Here is a 9,980-nt window from a genome sequence, read left to right as displayed (position 1 = left end):
GCTTCGTTATTAACTAGCTGAGTGACTTAGACATTTAACTTAGACATTTTTGGACCTCAAATCTCATATTTTAAAAAAAAATTTATTTATTCATTTTTAGAGAGAGGGGAAGAGAAGGAGAGAGAGGGGAAGAGGAGAGAGAGAGAGAGAGAGAAAGAAAGAAATATCAATGTGCGGTTGCCTCTCACGAGTCCCCTGCTGGGAATTGGCCTGCAACCCAGGCATGTGCCCTGACTGGGAATCGAGCCTCGATCGTCTGAGTCGCAGGCCCGCGCTCAATCCACTGAGCTACACCAGCAAGGGCAAATCTCATATTCTTAAAATGAGGAAGTTGGATTCAACAATCTACAAGGTTCTTTCCAGATCTAAAATTTCATGTTACAGTCAACATTCAATTGACTTTAAGGAACAGTTAACCAGTACCTAATATTTGAAAGCACCGTACTAGGTACTAGTGACATAAAGTTAAATACAACAAGTTTCATGCCAACAGAGGTTTATAATCTTATGGATTATTAAAATGATGGGATAATATTTTCAGAATATTATGTAGTCACTTAATTATACCTGTTTTATTATCCATAAAACATGTGGGGGCAGTGAGGTTTAGCAGACTAAATGAATTTTGCCTCTCAATCTTACGGCTGTAGCTGACCCACTACAAAGATCTGTGTGGATTACTCTCTAAGTCTGTTTTTTATTTGAAAATAATTGTGCTGACTCAACTGAAAGAAATAACAAAGGCTGTACATGCCACACTTTTTTAGGGATGCTCTGTGCTAGAAGAGTGCTGAGCATTGGGCGCAAAGTAGCTGGCAGGCCCCTCCGGTGGCTTAATCCTCATTACCAAGTTTGCTGCAAATCAATCCATGTAGCAAATGGCTGCCTAAAACAAATTAATTGCGGGCGTATTTGAATTTTAGAGATGTCAAGAAGCAAGCCCATTTCTTTGCAAAATAACGTATCTCAGCCCTTGAAGAACGATGATGAGCAGTATAAAACCATAGAAGTATTACATATACAAAATATTATGAACTTGTGTAAATTATACATAATTTATTATTTCCTAGATGTAGAATAGGTTGAAAACATAAATGAGACAAAGAATGCAGGAGCAGCTTTTCTGTTGAGAGGTAGGACAGACATTAAATCTGCCATACAAGGATGGCCTATCTCAGAGGCCAGAGGTAACTGCCTGTCTCTGTGGGGCCCAGCTGACACTGTCAGGTTAAAGGTCACCAATATGGATGCTATTCTTGTCTCGAGAAGGAACTTGAAGTGGATAAATTCAATTCTGAGATTCCATGATTAGATGAAATGATTCATAAATGTTTAAGTGATAGAAATAACATGGATTATATTTTATAAATTGTAAGGATGTAATTTATTAATGAGACATTAGGGATTAAGTGGGATGGAATATATTACAACGCCAGTGGTGTGGGACAGGGGAAGTGATTAGATTCTTTCAAATATCTTGTGTTTGGTATAACATCACGCCCTGATTTGAAACCTAAATTTCAGAACCATGGAACTCAGAAAAGCCTTGGCTGTAGAAATCTAAAGCTGAAACAACCAATGTTTCCAATTGTTTGTGGTGTGATCGATTCTCTGATTGGGGATCAGTGGAGTCAGTGCTCAGGTGCCCACTGGGGCTGGGCTGTTGAGTTCAGGGAGGTGGTGTACATTGTGCTGTGATTGGGGTAGGAGGGAGCAATTTTCCATTAATACCTCAATATCGCTCACTCCAATAATGTGGTAAGTGTGATGAGTTGGTTTGAAAGCATTGAAAAAACTGGTCAAAACTCAGGAAAATGGCGCAAATTCTTAATTTAGGAAATTCAATGATCAGAATTCACCTAATGTCTCCCTCTGCCAAGGAGCAGCCAATTTTGTTTCTGGATTTCCTCCCAGCAGCAATGACTTAGGTGGTCTTGGCTTAGAGTAGCTATCCCTTGAGGGCTGGTGACCTGCCCATGTACCAGACTCAGCCCAAAGCTTACAGCGTGGCTCTGGAATTCCTGTATGCGGTCTGAAGCTTGCATTTGTGTGAATGATGGGCAGTGCCTGTAACATTAGAAGTCTTTAAAACAGCCCATTTGTGACGAAGGGAAGAAATGTGTTAACCGTGGAAAAGAAATGCATTTCGAAAATGGGGAGGGGATGGGCTGTGGTAGAAGAAAACGGCATTTTCTCCTCACCAAAAGGTTTGCGGGAAACGAAGACGCGGCAGTTTTCTATCCAGTTTCCTGCTGTAGGAAACAGCTAGAAGAGTAGCCCCGGTCCAAGTTCGGCGGAGACTAGGCTCCCGTAAGAGTGCTGCTTTGAGGCGTGTGAGACAAGTGGAAGACTCAGCCACGTAGCGCCAGACGCGAGGGATAGACTGCCTCTCCTACTAGGTGCAGCGAGATACAAACTGCCCCGATTGTGCCTCCCCTTCTAGGTTTTTCGGGGAACACTTCTCGTGCTTTGTTTCAGACGTCGACCCATCTTTCTTGGTTGGTCTGCCGCTCCACCAATCCCGCCCGAGACGAGGCGGAGCTTCAGGGTCAAGGTGGACCAATTCCCCAACCTCGCCCCAACACGCGCTTTTGGACCCCCCCGGGATGAGTGACAGCAACCGGGTCCAACCTGNTTGTGCCTCCCCTTCTAGGTTTTTCGGGGAACACTTCTCGTGCTTTGTTTCAGACGTCGACCCATCTTTCTTGGTTGGTCTGCCGCTCCACCAATCCCGCCCGAGACGAGGCGGAGCTTCAGGGTCAAGGTGGACCAATTCCCCAACCTCGCCCCAACACGCGCTTTTGGACCCCCCGGGATGAGTGACAGCAACCGGGTCCAACCTGATACTTCAGAGCGTGGTCTACTTCAGGGGCGTTACAGGGGTGAGGCATCGGGACCAATCGCATTGGACTCCAGGGGGCGGAGCCTCTTTGACCGCTCCAGACCAGCGCTCTCTGCACTTCTTCGTCAAATGAAAGACCTGCAGGGGTGGTTCCTCAGACTTGGTTTAGCCAATGGAGAAGATGAGGTGGGCGGGTCCGGGGTGTCTGGCGGCGGGTCCTCAGCTCCCAGCCGAGGTGCGGCTAGCCGGTGGGGATACCGCGAGGCGAGCGCGGGATCCTGGGCAGCCAGCGCGGTGTGAGCTGTCCGAAAATGCACTCGGATGCTGCCGCTGTCAGTGAGTAACACAGAGAGAGCGGGTCAGGGCCAGGTGGCTGCCAGCACTCCACTTGGCTTTCGTAGTCCCTGAGCCCTGCCTCCTGTCCCGAAACACCCCAGAGCCCCTGCCTGGGAGCCACCCCTTCTCCTCCCAGGGCCGGGGAGGGTGGTGACGCTTTGGGCGCTGCGGGGCGGGGGCGGGCGACGGGGAAGGGGCCGGCCTGCTATGGGAGGGCGGAGGTGAGGGGGGTGGGGACTGGCTCTGTTTCAGTGTTGGGGGAAGGGGGGGCGGGACGTGTGATGAAGGGCCGGGACCAGAGTGTCTGGGGTGAATGGAGGTGGAAGTGGAGGCAGGCGCTAGCAGGCAAAGCAGGGGGGTGACATCGGAGGGGGAGAGAGCGAGTGAGCGGGGAGCAGGGGTGAGGATTTTTCCTAGGGACTGAGCGTTGCGGGCAGCTCGGTGTGAAAGGCGGGTGAGTACTAGGGGGAGCGCGGGGGCGGGGACAATGGGAAGAAGGGCTGGTTGGCGGAGGTGGGGGCGAACAATGGGGTGGGGGAATGGGGGCAGCGGCCGAGCCGGGGCAGGAGGGCGGGCAGAAAGATGAGGGCTGATGTAACGGGAGAGCGAGATGGTGGGAGGGATTGGGGTGTGATGGGATAGTTGGGGAGTCCGGCGGGCGGAGGGGCATTGGAAGGCTGGTGGGGAAACTGGGAGTGGTGAGATGGGGTAGACGTTGGGGTAATAGGATGGAGCAGGTGTTGGGAAGATAGGGTAATTGGGAGTAAGAGAGGAAGGGGGTTGGGGTACAAGATGGGGGCAGGGGTAAAGGAGGTGAAGAGCTAGTTGAAGGAAAGGGGGAGGTTGGGAGGGCTCGGGGCAGGGGGTGGACTGTCAAGTCCAGATTCTGTCTGGGAGGGACTTGGGGGTGGGGGGAGTAAGGTGTCTGACTGTATTTGGGGAAGGTGTTTCCTCCCCCACCCCCATCGAGGCAGGGTCTTTGGAGGCGGGAGCCCTGAGCTTCAGGGTGCGGGTAGAGGAGGGGGCGGGGTTGAGGTGGAGGGGGCGGGGGAGGTGCCCAGAGGTTGGCGCTGGCCGCAATTTCCCCGGAGCAGCGGGAAGCGAGGTCAGCGCTGGCGCGGGCTCTGGCTGCAGGACCGGGAGGCGGGGCAGGGGTGCGGGTTGCGGGTTTTCCAAGGCAGGAGCTGGAGGGGCTGGGCTCTGAAGGTTGGGTTGGGGGTTTTTGTGGGGGGGAGTTGTCGGGGGGTCTCTGGCAATCCCTGGATTTGGCAGTCTGTGACGCAGTTTTCTTATATTTGATCGTCAGGTGTGGAGGTTGGTACCTTGGGACCTACTTCTCTGTAAGGGAGAGCGGGATCAGAGGCCCAGCGTAGCCCCTGGTGGGCGCGACCTCTTTCCGGCCTGGGGGGGAGGAAAGTGCTTTAGGGGTTTCCTTTAGGGTCTGGCTCCAGTTGCCGGGTGTGAAGGGGGAAAGGCAGTTCTGTGGAACTGTGGGACTTGTAGTCCTGGCCACGGTTGGGTTGGGTGCACGTGGGTAACTGTGGAAACGAGTACCAGAATGCAGCGCGAGCCCCTCGGATCCTCCCTGGAACCTCCCTTCTCTGCTAACTCGTGCTCTATTCCCAGCGGATCCCAGAGTGATCCCGGGACGCTTTTCTTTCCCCTGGGACTGGAATAGGCTCAGTAGATATTCTCCCTTTGTCAGCAGGAGGGGGCAAACCAAGCCAAGTGCAGTTTTCACACTTGGGTTCTTGATCCCGGACTTGGAGGGGGGGGGGGGGGGGGGGGGGGGGGGGGGGGGGGGGGGGGGGGGGGGGGGGGGGGGGGGGGGNCCCCCCCCCCCCCCCCCCCCCCACTTAGTGGCTTTATTTCTAGGTCATATGCTTACTCTTGAACCATATAGCACATAGGTTATGGTGAAAACATTCAAGGTAAAGCAGCATTTAGGATGGTGTATTTATTGTAGCATCTGTTGTGTGTAAACACTAGGTTATAAGGTTCGGTCTTACATAAATTTGGGAACACAGTGGAGACAGATGTAACCCTTGTGAAGATAATATAAGTTATGTGTTTGCATTTCTTGGGGTGTCTGGACTGACCAAGGATGAGGGGACTTTTTGAAAAAAAGATGATCTTGAATTGAGTGATGGAGGTGGCTTAATAGAATTTCGAGTGGTCCCATTCATACAGCCAGATGAAAATATGAAGATGAATAAAGGGAATATATGAAGCAAATGAGACTAGAGGGAGGTAAACGTGTAGGAGGACCTTCAGATGTTTTTCCTTTTTTTTTTGCTGTATCCTGTAATTCCGTCTATCTGCGTTTTTAATATGAAAGATCTTCTTAGTCTGTGGACTCCCCAAAGGACACATCCTTTGCCAGTTCCCTTTGCCTTTTATATGCAATGATTAAAAACAATCTGTAATATAGAGAAATCCATAAGATGGCTCAGAAATGACATCATTTTTATGTGATATTTTTGAAACCCTTGCTAACATAGTCACTAAAAAAATTTATTATAATGACCCTAATGATAAAAAATTTACCAGAAAGTCCTAAGATTTGGAAACCTTTTGGTATGGTTACAATTATACTGAACTTGTATGCTTGATTCAATAATGGTTCTTTTCATAATGGCTGAAAATTGGGCGATGTGCAGTGTTTTGGGGAAATAGTTTATACCTATCTTGTATTTTGTTTGTGGTGGAATATCCAGGAAGCCTTTTGTGATATGTAAATATGTAACATGAACTTTTAAAAAAATCATTACCTGAGGGCATTTTGTCATGCCCTCTAGAGAGAGAGGTAGAGAAACATCTCAGTGAAAGCGAAACAGAACGGTTGTCTCTCTTGCCAGGGATGGAATGCACAACCTAGGCATATATCCTGACCAGGAATCAAACCCACGGCCTTTTTGCTGTATAGGATGATGCTCCAACCAACTAAGCCACACAGGCCAGGCCTGGACATGTTTTTTAAAATGTACATTTAATTCTGAAATTGCTCTTATAAAGGATAAAGCGTTGAGGTTGAAGACAAGAGGTTTGTAATTGTCTTCAAGATGGTGGTCAGTCATTTCTTTCCCTTTTTCTGACATTCCAAAGGGTACATATCCTTCACACACACACAAACCCACCCCCCCCCCCCAACACACACACACCTAGCCCTCCAAACCCTAGGCTTCTGTGCATTATCAGCTTGCACTTTGTGCTCTGGTTTTTACGTTCCTTGATTTTGGCCTTTGGGGAGGTCCTTTATTTTCTTGTGTACTTGGCTATGCATGCAGATGTTTCTTCTACTTCACCCAGGATTTTTGGACTCTTCTTCTGTTGGGAAGGATTTTTAGGTTATGTTTTCTATGACATTGTCAGAAGAGAAAGTTTCCCTAATTTTCTCCACCTTGGAACACTTCTGTACATTTACTGTTTTCTTCCTCTACTTCTGCTTCCAAGAAGTGCCTCTACTATCATGTGACCACATTTTTGCAGATGTTATTAGTCATTTTTTGTTTTCATCTTTAGCTGCTCCCAGAAGCTTTTACTAACTTACTACTTTCTTCTTGACCCTAGTACATGTTTGCATTATTCTCGTCTCAGTAATAATAACCTTGTTAACTCAGTAGCTTAAAAATCAGTCTGTTAGAAACTGACCTGATGATGACCTCTGGTGTATCAGTTAGGGTGCCTTTGGCAAGTAACAAAACTCAATTAAAATGACTTAAATAATAGACCTTGTTGCCTAGTAACAAGAAATCTAGAGATAAGCTCTCATACCTATCTTCTTGTCTAGGATCCAAAACTGGTGCAGCATTTTAGTGATAACTTTTAGGAATCTATACTCTTTGCTTCCTTTGTTCTTAGTATTTGGCTTATAAAAAGCCTCAGGCTCATTGCCTCTTGTTTGCAAAGTAGTTGCTGCAGCACCAGACATCATGTTTATGTAAAGATAGGTAGGGAAGGAGTTTGTTTACCTATAGCTGCCTCTTAACAAAAAGGAGTCAAGGTCACCATGAAGACTTCCTCAGTTTCATTGGTTGGCACTGATCTCATGCCACTGCTACTTGTCAGGAAGGTTGAGGAAGTGAAATCTGGCATCTTTCAGCTTCTGTCATGGGATGTGGCCTTTGCTAGGATAGAAGAAGGGTAAGGAGAAAGCTCTAGGTTGGCAGCCTAAGGTTATATCCCTGAATTAGCTACTTTGTCTCTGGCTTGGTATCAGTCTCTTCACCTGTTTATAAATTTTCTGCCTCATTCTAAAGTAACTAGAGGTGACCTATGAAATATAGATTAAAATCCTTCCGAGGAGGAAAATAAAGTAGAGATTTACAGGCTGCACATAAATGCTTGCCATAGATTAGAAATAGGCCATATATTTGGCTCTGAGCTTTCTATTTGGCAAAACAAAGAGGAAAACAAGACTGGTTCATTTTATTCACTTGGTTAATGAAACTACAATTCACTGACCCAACCCAGAAGCATAGACATTTCTCATCCTCTTTCACTGGTCAGTAGTAAAAGGAGTTGCATTGCTTCCCATGTGTGTCCTCTCCTGTATCTATTGCCATCGCCTAAGTCTGATCCATCCTTTCCTATATTGTAATAATCAGTAATCTTTTCGTCTGGCTCAGCCTCCTATAACTTTACCTTTTCCATCATCAGTTGAATCATCATCTTCGTCCTTTTTGATGCCCCTAATCGGAAACCTCGAGGGCTCCCTGTTGCTCCCTGTTGCTTACTGAAATGTAGACTCCTCAGAACCTGGGGCCGAACCAGCTTCTGTAGTTTAAGCTCAGGTTCTTCCCCTTGAACCTCTGCCTCCTCGCCCGTTGCCCTCAGTGCTGCTTCTGATGGAATGTTCTTTATTGCGTTCCTTGTTGCTTCGCTCTAGTAGTTCTCTCCTGACACTGAATCTCTAAAATACTGTTTATTTTTATTCTCAGTTTTATCTTACATAATAATAGCTGCTTGTTTATTTTTTGTTCTTCTGCCCAGTTAGATTATTATCCCCTAGAGACCTGGGGTTATGCCTTACTTAGAATCCACTTTATTGTCCAGCACGATGTCTTGCTCAGGTCCTTTATATGTATCGGATGGGACTTAACTGGCCCACCATTTGAATAGTTTGTGAATTATCTGGAAAATTTTAATTCTTTCTCATTGTTCCGCATGCTTCTAGTTGTCTTTCATTACTTTAGGATTTTTCTTCAGGGAGTGCGAACTTTCATTTATCTGTAATTTTTTTTGGACAAAGTCAGCCATGTGCAAACAAATTTAAATATATCTTTTAAAATCCATGCATATATGCATTTTGAAGAATGTCTGTGGCATGGAGAAATTCTCAAAGAGGATAAAATGCTAACGATGCGCTGAGGAACCGGGAGCCTGCCTGGGAGAGTGCCCGTGGTGGTCCGCAGCGCTGCACGGGGAAGGGTGAGGCGGGCGCCCAGTGTGTTTCTGCTTCCCCCCCTTTTTTTGTTTATGACCAGTTCTGGTCCTAAGGTTTTATTTCTGCTTATGGACAATACATTGGTATCGATGAAAGGCTTTCTTCCTACAGAAAGTAAACTTTCTTATTTGGAAGTGAATTTTCGGAGAATCTGACATTAATGCTGATACCTTTTTATAATTGGTCAGCTTGAATTAGCGTTAATAGCTTTTCATAGCTTGTTCTTTTTTCTCATTCTGAGATTCAGGTTAGAAACACCTCTGGAGAATTAGTCATTTAAGCAGAATGTACATTTAAAAATATTTGTGGCTATAAAAGGTTCTAATTTGTGGTTTGTGCTTTAAGTAGAAGGAGGTGTCAAAATACTCCATTTTAAATAGAATCAAGTATTTTAGCAATTATTGCATGAATATTTCAGTTCTGAGGATATTTTTCATATCATGTTCAATGTTCAATCAGACAAACTGTCTGCTACCTCAGATTTGAATTTTTATTTTAATTAGAAAATGCTGTTAATGAGTTTTCAATCTAGGAAGGTAGGCTTGTAGTTTTTGAAATCAGTTAATATACAACATTGAGTAATATGAAAAGGACCCCACCCCTCCCCAAATAGCGTTACCTCTGGGTGTGATTCTTTTTAGTTCTATCTTTGAGGATTTTTTTTCTTGTGAATTACTTTTTGAAAACCTTTCATTCCTTGATGGCCTATAGCAGCAGTATTCATGGAGAGAGCCTATCATCCTCTCATGTCAGTGGCTGTCAGGGACCTACCTGGCTCTCTCTCTGAATGGGGGATTCCTGCTTTGGCAGGCAGGGCTGCCCGGACATCCCCACCTCTGAGTGTGGATCTAAACCTGGATGCAAGTGAGGGGAAGAAGCAGGGAGTCCCCGCAGGCCATTTGGACAGTGGTGGCAACTCTGCAATTTCTGTTAATATTTCTAGAGTCTGTGAAGACTGGTCCCTGGGGCCAGGCTGGTCCTGGCTTTGTGGATGGTGTGCTCTGCTGATGCCCTTAGGCAAAGTTTTGGTTGTGGAGCTTATGCACCTGGTTCTCTGGATTTCCTAGAGATTCTGTGAACTGTCCAGTGGACTTTGAAAAGCAAATCACTCTTCCGTTTAAAGTAGCTAATTGATTTCTGATGCTCACAACTAACCAGACCTGTCATGGGCAGCTCCTGATGGAGGCCCTTGCGGTGAAGAGCAGTGACCTGCCTGGTTGGACTCCGTTCAGAGTCCACGAGCCCTGGCTCCGGGTGAGTCAGGACTGAAGGAGCACAGAGGTGGTGTCAGCCGTGGGGGCCGCCTCTGCTGGTGGTGGTCAGGCAGTACGCGGTGCCGCCCGGCAGCCGCCCCAC

At 46.9% G+C, this 9,980-nt stretch overlaps 1 protein-coding gene across 5 annotated transcripts in view; it reads left to right on the top strand.

Annotated features, from left to right (window-relative positions):
- Positions 1-3,039: 3,039 nt before the first annotated feature.
- DCUN1D4 (defective in cullin neddylation 1 domain containing 4) overlaps positions 3,040-9,980 on the top strand; it is a 71,753-nt gene continuing 64,812 nt past the window's right edge. For 2 of the 5 annotated variants that reach the window (XM_037034257.1, XM_037034256.1), the window contains exon 1: positions 3,040-3,178. In XM_037034257.1, the coding sequence (XP_036890152.1) occupies positions 3,154-3,178 (25 nt within the window). In that variant the 5' untranslated portion in view covers positions 3,040-3,153. The other 3 variants (XM_037034261.1, XM_037034258.1, XM_037034262.1) reach the window with 3 other exon arrangements.

This window comes from Sturnira hondurensis, unplaced genomic scaffold (genome assembly GCF_014824575.4).
Source record: "Sturnira hondurensis isolate 20B ecotype Veracruz unplaced genomic scaffold, ASM1482457v3 Scaffold0022017, whole genome shotgun sequence".
Classification (NCBI taxonomy): Eukaryota; Metazoa; Chordata; class Mammalia; order Chiroptera; family Phyllostomidae; genus Sturnira; species Sturnira hondurensis.
The sequence above is the reverse complement of the archived record's forward strand: the minus strand, read 5'-3'. Positions and strand labels throughout refer to the sequence as shown.